This window comes from Chiloscyllium punctatum, chromosome 38, assembly GCF_047496795.1.
Source record: "Chiloscyllium punctatum isolate Juve2018m chromosome 38, sChiPun1.3, whole genome shotgun sequence".
In the NCBI taxonomy this organism is placed as follows: Eukaryota; Metazoa; Chordata; class Chondrichthyes; order Orectolobiformes; family Hemiscylliidae; genus Chiloscyllium; species Chiloscyllium punctatum.
This window is the reverse complement of record NC_092776.1, coordinates 46,619,550-46,631,882: the sequence shown is the minus strand read 5'-3', so window position 1 is coordinate 46,631,882 and position 12,333 is coordinate 46,619,550. Positions and strand designations below refer to the sequence as shown.

General features: G+C 37.8%; 1 protein-coding gene across 5 annotated transcripts in view; it reads right to left on the bottom strand.

Moving 5' to 3' along the window:
- The window catches only part of kif20bb (kinesin family member 20Bb), a 100,335-nt gene that overhangs the window by 45,813 nt on the left and 42,189 nt on the right, over positions 1-12,333 (bottom strand). For all 5 annotated transcript variants that reach the window (XM_072557791.1, XM_072557793.1, XM_072557794.1 and 2 more), the window contains exons 18-20: positions 8,037-8,141; positions 6,274-6,424; positions 3,954-5,160 (exon numbers count right to left, since the gene is read on the bottom strand). In XM_072557791.1, coding sequence (XP_072413892.1) covers positions 3,954-5,160; positions 6,274-6,424; positions 8,037-8,141 — 1,463 coding nt within the window. The remainder of the gene's footprint in view (positions 1-3,953; positions 5,161-6,273; positions 6,425-8,036; positions 8,142-12,333) is intronic.

Genomic DNA, 12,333 nt, shown 5'->3' with positions numbered 1-12,333 from the left:
CATGCTTAGTTGGCAGTGAACTGCAGAAGGAATCCACCACGATTACAAGGGAATATCACAACACTAGATTAGAGTGTTGCTGTAAAAGCACAGCAGGTCAGGCAGCATCCGAAGAGCAGGAAAATTCTAATATCACAACACTGCCAAGTGATAGTATTATAGTGGAAATCTGAAATAAATACAGCAGGAACTAGAAAAACTCAGCATATCAGCAGGCAGAGAGAGAAGGTAGTTGTGTTTCCTTTAGTAACAAATCACAAGTAGTACAGAAGCAATTATGAATTTTGATGTGTTTGAATGAGTGTCAGGGTCCATTTGCAATTCTTCCTAACTATGTTCAGATCTAAAAGTCCAAAAGTAGGAATTAAAATTGCCACATTTGTCTGATAAAAGTTGTTAGAAAAATGTATGATTTGGAGGAGCCATTGTTGAACTGGTGTGGACAAAGTTAAAAATCACAACACCAGGATATAGTCCAACAGGTTTATTTGGAAGAACTAGATTTCAAAGCGCTGCTTCTTCATCAGGTGGTTGTGAAGCAGGGCCATAAGACACAGAATTTATAGCAAGAAAGATTGCAGTGATACAATGATACATTGCACAAACCTAGACTGTTAAATCTTTCATCTTTTAGCTTGCACACACGCAAACACATACTCTCTCACGTGCACTCACACTCACTCTGTCTCTTTCTCCTGCACGCGCGCGCACACAAATTTATGGGGTGAATTTGTATTTTCAGAATTATATTTGTAGATACATTCTATTTTGCTCAAGAAATGCAGAACCTGCAAGCCTTGGAGCATGGTCACCCAAAGGCCGAATGTTGCTGACCGCTGAAGTGTTCCCCAACTGGGAAGGAACACCCCTGCCTGATGATTGTTGTGCGGTGTCCATTCATCCATTTTCGTAGCGTCTGCTTGGTCTCGCCAATGTACCATGTCTTAGGACATCCTTGCCTGCAGCGTATGAGATAGGCAACGAGGCCAAGTCATAGGAGTCCCTGCTGCGTACACAGCGGGTGGTGTCCCCACATTTAATGGTGGAATCTATGTCAACACACTGGCACGTCTTGCCTTGACAGGGTTGTACGGTGTTATGGTCGACGTTGTCCTGAAGGCTGGGCAGTTTGCTGCAACAATGATCTGTTTAAGGTTTGGTGGTTGTTTAAAGGCGAGAAGTGGAGGCAGAGGGAAGGTCCGGTGAGGTGCTCAGCCTCATCGATAGCATGTTGCAGTCTGCAAAGGACATGGCGTAGTTTTTCGGCTGCTGCTGGCGATTGATGAGTTGAGCATTGTACCGTGTTCTTATGAGGGCATCCTTGAAACAACCGCCAACCCTCAAACAGACCATTGTTCGCAGCAAGCTGCCCAGCCTTCATACAACCTTGTCAAGGCAACCACTACAAGATGTGTCAGCGTCACATGCATACCACCATTACGCGTGGGGCACCATCCACCATGTACACTGGTAGTACTCATGTGACTTGGCTGATGTCGATGTCATCTGTTGCATACGCTGCAGGCAAGGATGACTCAAGGCATGGTACATTGCACAGACTAAGCAGATGCTGTGACAATGGATGAATGGACACCGCACAACAATCAACAGATAGGGGTGTTCCCTCCCAGTCAGGGAACACTTCAGCGGTCAGGGACATTCAGCCTTGGACCATTCTCCAAGGCAGATTTTGGGATGGGCAACAATGCAAAGTGGCCGAGCAGAGGCTGATAGCCAAGTTTAGTACCCATGAGGATGACCTTGAGTTCATGTCACACTGCAGGTGATCCCACTGCACAATTCTCACACACTCACACAGACCCTCTCTCATAGACAAGCTCTCTTCCATATGCACACACACACACACACCACACACATCCTCCCCACCCCCACCCACAGGCTTATACCCCATCAAACCCACACACTTTACCAAGCTTGCACACACGCAAACCACACTTTCATGTGCACACTCACTCTGTCTCGCGCTCTCACTCCTGCATGCACATACTCATACAAGTAGTTTATAGGGTGAATTTATATTTGCAGAAACATTCTATTTTGCTCAAAAAAATGCAGACCCTGCAAGCAGTCAATGCAGGCAGGCAATCCATGTAAAATTTGTAAATTTCATTTTTGAAATGGAACCAGTCTGAACCATGATAGGGATACAGACTCTAACTCACACCTTTAAAGGCATTGTCTGAGCTGAGGTATCACCTTTTGTTATAAAATCTTAACTTATCTTGAGAATATGACTTAAAACTAGTTCTGGCATTTATATATTTAAGGACCAAAACCAGCAAACCCATTCGAAAAGATGAAAGATTTCACAACCTAGGTTTATTCAATGTAACATTGTATCACTGTAATCTTTTGCTGTAAATTCTGAGTCTTACGGTCCTGCTTCACAACCACCTCATGAAGCAACAGCACTTCGAAAGCCAGTGCTTCCAATTAAACAAGTTTAACTGTAACCTGGTGTAGTGTGATTTTTAACCTAGAAAAAAGTAGGTAGTGGAATCTGCGAAGCATCAGTCAGCACACAACTGAACATATTTGAGCAGTTCTAACTTATAAAACTGGTTTTGCCAAACTAGCCAGACTCTCAATTGTAAAAGAAGCCATCACACAAATGGTTCTGGGGACACATTTTATTATTTGGGAGATGGATCACAATTGAAAGGATTATCACTTCTAAATGCAGTATCATTTCACTATGTGCAGCAGATGGTTGAAGAGCAATAGGAAAAGTACTGGCATGTAAAAGGAGGAATGCTATCATCCTGAGAGGTGACAGCAGATTTGAGATTTATTAAGCTACTGCCACATGCTCTGCCCTTCTGACTCTGGTAAGAGGATTCTTTTTTAGAAGGTTAATTTGAAATTGCAGTTTAAAAGACTTAAACAACTTAAATGGAGACTTGGAGAACAAGTGTTTTGCTTCATTGTTAGAGACGCTATGTTTTACATGAGATGCAGGTTTACTCTTTCAACTATCTTATTTGCTCTCCAGGTCACAACTTCTAATTTTTGCAGCAATTTTGATATTGACCCAAGGTATACAAAATTACAATCAATGAACATTGAAAACACAGATGGACATAACACTGACCCCAGAACATCATGTCAAACTACGAATTCCTCATACTCATTTCCAATACACTAATCAACATTTTAATCTGTGCTACAACATTTACTCATACATTGTAGCTCCAGCACATCTTATGAAAATCCTTTGTCATAGCGCCAGTCGAAATTGATACTGAGGCCATTACATCTACAACACTCATCCCATGGAAGTTACACAAAAGTTGGTATCTCATGTTATATTATTTCAGCATTTAGTCTACATGTCAATAGGATGTTGTAACAAACCATCTTGGGATCAGCTAAATTTTCAGAACCAAATTCTTCTTTTTATGATTGTTTCTATGGTTGCTCCACATCTTTTAGCATAATTATGATCAGACATGTAGACAATAGTGAAAAATGATTCAAAATATTAGAGTTTACTCTAACTTCATCTTCTACAATCTTTTTTTCTGCAGTCCTACAGTTTTTAAAAACTTTGAATGCGCAAACATGGAGTTACTATTTTCTTTCATATGGTTGCAAGCCTTCTTTCCACACGCCTCCTGCTAGCTGCCTGCTGTAATCACTTCACTGCCTTTATTGAACTGAATAGGTGAATACTAACAAGATTAAAAAAGATATTGAAAAAAACATATAAAATAAAACAGATACAAAAAATTAAACGCAACTGATGGATTAAGCCAACATCTTTAAGTTTAGGTGATTTCAAAATGTTGTGGGAAGAGATTGTAATGCAGTATCAGATTTCCATACTACTTACGCCTACTAAGCCACACGATGCATTTTGATGGTCATCATGTCCAGATAGGAGTGCTAGAATTATGAACAAATAATCAAGAAAGAAACTTAAAAATACCTACTGAACAAGTGTTAAACGGTTAGTTTCCAGTTCTTCTTCTTTCTTGGATAAGATTTCCTTTAAGACATGCCAATCATTTTGGGACTGACTGACTTTTTCCTTAAATCTAATTTCCTGCAGTTTCAAGTTACTAACACATTTTTCCAAGTCATGAAATTTCTTTTCTGCTTGTTGTAAATTTGCAATGACGTTATCTTTCTCTTTCAATTGTTCTTCACATCTAGTTAAATTATCTTCACTTTTTAAGATTTTTAACTCTTGAGCTTTTATTTTATGTTGGCAATCTTCAATTTCTTTCTGAAGTTCTGCGATATTTTCTTTGTTTTGTATTAAAGTTTGTATTTTACTTTCAGTTTCTTCAAACTTGGTTTTCCAAAGCTGAATGTGAGCATCTCTTTCTTTAAGCAAATTCTGAGCTGAAGCAGCATTTATTTTTAATTCAGTACATTCAGTTTGCAGATCTGCCTTTTGTTTTTTCAAGGCCTCAATACTTACTTCTAGTTCCCAAATTTGCTGGGTTTTTTGGCATGAAATCTTTACGATATGCTCACACTCCTTCTGCAGCATTTCAACTGTCTTACGAAAGTGACCACTATCGCGTTTCTGCACATCTTTTGATGTATCTAGTTCATGCCTAAGTACAGATACTTGATTGTGTAGAGATTCAAATTCACTCATTTTCTTCAGAGACTCTCCACCTGCCCTTTCCAGGAAATCATTGATGCTTTTCAGACCTTTAGCACACAATTCTGATTCCTTCTGGAAATCATTTAATTTGCTTATTTTATCTTCCAAAGTTCTATTTTGCAGTTCTCTTTGTGCTATTTCATGCCTACATGACTCTATCTCAAGTTGGAGCTGTTTAATTTTATCTAAATGTTGTTCATTCAAATCCTTCTCAGATTTGAACTTCCACATCAATTTATCATAACTTGAACGTTGATTTTCATTTTCTTCAGTTAGTTTCAAAATGTTCTCAGCTGAAGAAGCAAGCTTCAATTGAAACATTTCAACCTGTTTGTTCAGCCCTTCTCTGGAGATTTGCTCATCGTGGAGTTCCTCTTTTGCTAAAGTCAACTGTTCATCTAAAGACTGTATTTCTCCTTTTAATGTCATTAATGTCCTCTCTTTATGAAGTAGTTCCTTTTTTATTTCTTTAGCTTTCTCTTCTAGAGTCTTCACATTTATACAGTCTTTGTAATCTGGACCTACAAAACAAAAAAAACAAAGCTGCTCAAGCAGGTGTTTATTTGTTAAGTTTGTATTTGCTTCTGTAACTTTGTTAATCAAACATACATTACACAGGATTCTAAAGTTTTAAAATTCACTACAAAATTTTATGTGCACTTTTCAAAGTCTCCTTTGCCAAACTACACAAACTACTCATTGCTTTACTTTTGTTTGAAAACTGGTTGGTTAATTAAAGGCCAAAGCCCTAATGTACACAAAAAAGTATAGAAACTAGACATTCTGAAACCAGTCCAGATTACTAAATTCTGTGTGCGAGAAATAATTTTCTAAAGTGAAATTGCACAAAATCCAAAAGCACTGTTACATGTGCAAGTAAAACACGGACTCGTTTAAACAATGCAAGTTCCAATTAAAAACACATTGCCAGTCTGTTCAGCACTGCAGTAAGTACACAAAAAAAGGCTCTTCAAACAAGAAAAAAAGAACTAGGCATTCTGCAAAGAATAGTTTTATTGAACCAGATTTTTCTGGTACCCAATCTGCAATATTCTGGATACAAGTCGAGAAATGCATGCAGGAACCCTGCAAAGGTTTTGACACTTTTGTTCATGCTAAAATTGCCTAATAAGTTCAAACTTGATGGGTTGATTTTCATTATACTTCATGAACATCTCTGAAAATCTCAGATATGGAGCTCACTATCAAAGACTTGGGTCAGATCATGGGAACTGCTTACATACTTACCCTTGAAACACAGTTAATGGCTTGTCTAGCTCTGATCAGCCAGTGCAACTGAACTCAGCATCTTAATAAAACAACCCAAAACATCAACCACCTCCTTGCCCACCCATAAATTCTTTAACAACTTGAAATGCCCAACAGATGGCATTGTTTATCACAGCTAAGTGAACTGGGTACACATAAAATCTTAATATTAATTGCTTAAATTCTGTATTTACAGTAGAATACAAGTAGTGTGTGCACTCAAGAAGTAGAATTTACAGACCTGCATTCACAGATTTAATAAAATCTTTGCTGGTCTTTGACCAGAACAATCTAGCAGCTTCTCTAGTATCATTTCTTCATACCAGGTTACATTGCATCATTTTAATACATGGGAAAAGTGGTACCTTTCTTGGAAGGTGGCTGGTCTTTCTTTTCATAGGAACTTTCAAAGTTACGTTTTCTACTAGCAGTTGAAGTATTTTTCACTGGTTCTGGGCTCATATCTTGGGTACTATGTGTTTCCAACATTCCTTGAATGTTTTCAATTGTTGTATCCTTGGAGCAAAGGAATATCATGTGCCAATTAGATTTAATTCTTTGGAAGCAATGTTCATAAATGTAAACAAAAAGAGATGTAAATCTAAGAGTAAGCTTTGATTGGAAATTTGATGTAAGCAAAGGATGCCTTGCTGTAAAATGGAGAGTGTGCGAGCAAGTGAGAGACCAAAACTTATTTTAAACAAAAACATACGCATAGGAAGTTATTGACTGTTAAAGAGGCAAGGGGTAGAGGGTGCCCTAATAGGAAAGTGCAAAGACTCACCTGGGAACAAACCTGAGGCAGTCAGCACAACACTTCAAGTGATTAGGAGGAGACGTGGGTTTTTTTGGGGGGGGCTGCTCACATTTGAGAAGTTTACTAAAGACTTTACATTTATTTAAATATAACAGGAAAGAATTTAATAAATAATCTCAAATAATCTGAATGAAAAGCAATTGGAGTTTTATAATCCTCTATATGATGCAGGCAAGCAGGGCAATGAAGTAGAGGTCTACAAACCAGAAACACAGCAGCAATAATGGAGGTAAAACATCAGATAAATTAATGGGTTTCAGTGCTAATGGTGTTCCATGGGTAGAACAAGATAACAAAAGCAGTCAATAGAAAAGATGACAGGGAACACGCTGGTGATATTACGATGAATTTAATTCTTTCATCATTGCAATAGAGAAAATGTGAGAAAGGAAACTTTATTTAGGACGAAACAGCAGTCAAATTTGACACCAATGGACGTAGCACAAGACAGCATTCAGATGGCTGGTGAAGTTGAGGGAGAAGACACACACAAGCTAAAGAAAGACTTCAATTTTGCCTCAGGAGGAATCTCAATTCATCCAAGATTATATAATACAACCATAAGGAGAGTTCAGCGGCAGTGTTGGCATCAAGGAGTCAGAAAAGTCTATACAGGTATTTCAAATCTTAGCCATGAAAACAGGCATAGATTATTGCCATTAGGTTTGAACATAAATACAAATGGATTAAGAGACCACGTTTCTCAAAAACAGCAGGAAGTAATGACTTAGTGGTTAAAAACAAACAAACAAACAAACAAACAATCATGCAGTGTTAGAAAAAAGGTTCTGCTTTCCGCTCTCAGATCAATTATAAACTCTGCCAATATTTTTTATACAAGCAAAAGCAAAGATGAGAAAGTGCTAAACTCCTGAATGACCATGGTTAGCCATCACAGCTATTTTGTCATTTTCCAGCAGACATGCATTTTCAGAAAATAAGGTAATGGTCAAACAAATAGGGAGAGAGGTATTAAAAGCAGAACAGAAAAGGAAAAAGGAATAGAAATAAAGTGAAAAGTAATGAGAGGACAGGGTATCAAGGGCTGAACACCCTACTCCTGCTCCAAGCTTCACAGACTTATCAATATCAATATGCACAGTTCAGACAAGCAGTGATTTTCTTTTTTGCAACACTTTAAGGTAATAGCTTAACCACAGTCACACAAAATTGAAACAAGTTTGATTTGTTTTTAACTTTAAAATTTTACTTCGTACCAATAATTTGAAGGTTTAAAGTTTTCACTTTGTTTAACTATTAATTTGCTTGTCAGTTTTGATCCCTAAAAGATAACAATAATTTGAAACTTACATAATTTTCAATTCTTTCTTCATAACTTGCAAGCAGATTTCTCATTTTATTCAGATCGGCATCCTTGATCTCCAAATTGTTTTTCAAACTTTGGATCTCTTCATTCTGTGTTTGTTTTTTAAGTAAAAGAATATCAAAATATAATTGCATGAAGGATGTTTTCTTACAGTAGGTAATGAAATAAAGCACCACTGCAGTCAGGATTAGTTGGATTATTAGGACTGGGTTAAGTGTTACAGTTTGGTCAGAGAATTCCAGTATACTTGCTGTTTATTTCAAACTTCACTTGCTGCCAAAAGAACAAAAACTAAACCAAGGAAACAGAGTTTAATAAAACTGACCCTTGATAGATATGGAGTGCAGATAGCTCAGAACATTTAAACAGCAAGCAATTGATATCCTTGCTCAAAGCAGGCTGAAGCCTTAGTTCGTAGTCTATGTAAAAATATAATTGATAAGATTAACAAAAACTATAGCAAATCAGTTACCAACAGAGATTCTGAAGGAGGTAAGGGACAAAACTAAATTATTCAGTCCCTCAAACCAGCTCTGTCCTTTACAGTCAGAGCTGATTTATCATCACTTTTTGATTAGTGCCCAGTCTCCAAATCTTTCAAACTTCTGTGATACAGAAATCTGTCCCAGCCTTAAATAGATTCAATGATAGAACATTCACATCACGCTTGGGTAGGCAAATCTTTGAGCAAAGAAATGTCTCATTTCAGTCCAAAATAAATCATCCCCTCATCTTGAAATTCTGCTAGTGTCCTACATATAAATAAAAATCTAATTTGTCAATCAACTTCAGAATCTTGAATATTTCAAATGAAAACTCATTTCATTTTACTAAACTCTGGAATATAGTCTCAAATTTAATCAGCCTGTCATCACTATTGACAAGAACAGCGTCACACTTCCTCGCTCTGTGTAAGCTAAAGTATTGAGATAGTTGTATTGACAATATTGGTATCATAAATTGCAGTCGCAGGAAATCAAAACCTGTACAGACAAGTGGTTGTACCAGTCAAGTTAAAGAAAGAATTATTCATTTCACACTTTGTACCTTTTATAGTTTTACTTATTTACCCCAAACAAGCATTGCATAGTTCTCTTACCCCTACTTATTTTTAAAAAAATAAAAACAGAGGAACCTAAAGCAATCATGTTTATTTGAGAAAACTGCGAGGACATAAGGTATGCAAGTTTCCTGATCTACTTGGCATGCATCTAACATTCTTTAAAGGAAGTGACTGTAGAGATACAAGAGGGCGATAGTTGTGATCTTTCAAACTTCAATAGATCCAGCAAAGGGCCTACCAGACTAGAAAACCACAAAATATAATACTATTATTTAAGAAAGGGGGAAGATGGGAAATAGGAAGAGGAAACTATAGGCTAGTTAGTCTAAGATCAACCATTGGGAAAATGTTAGAATCTTTTGTGGTACTAGCAGGACATCTGGAAAATATATAGTTGATATGATTTTATGAAAGGGAAATTATTTTTCACCTTTTTGTTTGAAGTTCTTTGAGAACTTAACCAGGGAAAATAAAAGAGCACTAACACATATAGTGTACTCGGATTCTTAATGATATTTGATCATATACCACAAAATTTACTGTACCAAGTCAAGTGCTTAGTGTTGGGGATAATATTTTAGCAAGAGGATTTGCTAACCAACAGGAGAGATGGGCAACTTAAGTTGTACACTGCAATTAGTAGGGTCTCATTGAGATCAGAGGAGAGACTTCATCTATTTCAGACAGTTTTGTAGCCAAATTTGACAACAAAGTGAGGTAAAAAAAGAAATCCGCTAAAAGATACAGATAGGTTAAGTAAGTGGACAAAATTTGGCAGATGACTGCATAATGGGGGGAAATTTAAAGTTGTCCACTTCAGTGAAAGTAATAAATTAATTAAAATAGAGAAAACTGTACAGAATCTGGGTGCACTTACACATACATCACAGTAAACAGAATGGAGTATAAAAAATACAGGAGTCCTACTTGAATTATACAGAGCACTGGCAACATGTAACCACACCTGAAGTGCTGTGTACAATTCGATCTCTTTACTTAAGGAGGGATTTACTTACGTTGTAAAGAAGTCAGTGAAGAATGACTGAACTGAATCCTGTCATGAACGTGCTGTTTTATTACAAAAGACGAAACAAGTTCAGCCTTAGGGATGACATCTACAAGATTGAGGGGACTTGGCAGAGTAGATGTTGTGAGGATGTTTTATCTTGTGGGGGAGTCTAGAACTATGGGCCAAAAGGTTTTAAAATGTGGCACTCCATTTCTTCTTAGAGAGCTGTGGTAAGGAATAAATAATTCTGGACTTAGTGATGTGTAATGAGGCAGATTTGATTAGGGAGCTTAAGGAAGGAATCCTTAGATGAGCACTAACCACAATATGATAGAATTCACCATGCAGTTTGAGAGAGAGAAACTGAAATCTGATGAAGTTATGTTACAATTGAGTAAATGTAACAAAGATACCAGGAGGAGCTGGCCAGAGTTCATTGGAAGGGGAGTCTAACTGGGAACTCAGTGGAGCAGCAATTGCAGGAGTTTGAGGATAATTCAGGAAGAATTAAAACAGTAGAAATTCATCCCAAGGAAGAAGAAATGTATTTAGGGGAAGATAAGACAACCATGGCTGATAAGAGAAGTCAGGGACAGCATAAAAGCAAAAGAAAGAGCATGTGATGGAAGATTAGTCAGAAGCCAGAGGATTGGAAAGCTTTTAAAAACTCGCAGAGTAGAGCTAAAAATGCAAGGAGTGGGGGAGATGAAATATAGATGGTAAGTTAGTTAGTAATACAAAGTAGATTGCAAGAGTTTAAAAATAAATCAAAATAAAAAAGTGAGAGGGGAAAGAGTGAACATTGGACAGACCAAAAACGAGGTCGTAGAATTGTATTAGGGGACAGAGAAATAGCGGAGGAACGGAATAGGTATTATGCATCAGTTTTGACAGTGGAAGACAGCCGTAACATAGCAGAATTTAGACAAATTTAGACAGGCGTAGAGGTGAGCATCATGGCCATCAGCAAGGAGAAAGGTGCTGGGAAAGCTGGAAAATATGAAGGTGATTAAATCTGTGTGCTGAAGGAGAACACAGAAGAGATTGTAGAAGCATTGGTGGTGATCTTTCAGGGATCACCAGAGTCAGGGAGAGTCCCTAAAGACTGGAAAATTGCTAATGTAACACCCCTGTTTAAGAAGGGAGGGAGTCAAGACAAGAAACTATAGACCAGTTAGCCTGACCTCAGTCATTGGTAAGATTTGAAAGACCATTATTAAGACTGAGATTCCAGAGTATTCAGAAGTGCATGGTAAAATAGGGCTGAGTAAGCACAGCTTTGTCAGGGGGACAAATTAAAATCTGTTAGAACTCTTTGATATAATAAGCAGGTTAGACAAAGGAGAACTGGTGGACTTGATTGATTTGAAATTCCAGAAGACCTTTGATAAGGTGCAACAGAGAGTTGCTAAATAAGATATAGAGTCCACGGTATTAGAGGGAAGGTACTGGATGGAGGATTGGCTGACTGGCAGACTAGGGATAAAAAAGGGTCCTTTTCAGGATGGCAGTCAGTAAGTTCTGTAGGAGTCAGTGTTGGACCACAACCATTCACATTATACATTAACGATTTAGACAAAGGAACAGATTGTTGCTAAGCTTGTAGATGGCACAGACAGAGAAGGGACAGGTAGCGTTGATGAAGCAGGAGGCTGCAGAAGCACTTGGATTGGCATGGAGAGTGAGCAAAGTAGTATCAGAAGAAATACAATTTGGGAAAGCATGAGACTGCATTTTGATCGGAAGGAAAGGAAAATTTCCAAATGGGGAAAGGTTTCAGATTTCTGAAGCATAAAGGGACTTAGAAGTCCTAGGTGAGGATTCTCTTAAAGTTAAGATAAAGCTTCAATTGGCAGTTAGGAAGGCAAATATAATGTGAGCATTCAATTCCAGAAAACAGAAATACAAGAGCAAGGATGTACAAAATTCTGCTCAGACCACATTTGCAATATTGAGCAGTTTTGGGCCCATATTTAAGAGAGGGTATGCTGGCTTTGAATGGGGCCCAGAATGATCCCAGGGACAAAGGGCTCATCATTCAAGCATTGGCACTCGGGAGCTTATAAATGAGAGGGATCGCATTGAAACTTACAGAATACTAAAGAGGCCTGGACAGAATGGTCATGGAGATGATATTTTCACTAGTAGGAAAGATTAGGACCAGAGGACACAGCCTCAGCGTGAGTGAAAGTACTGACATTTTAGAACG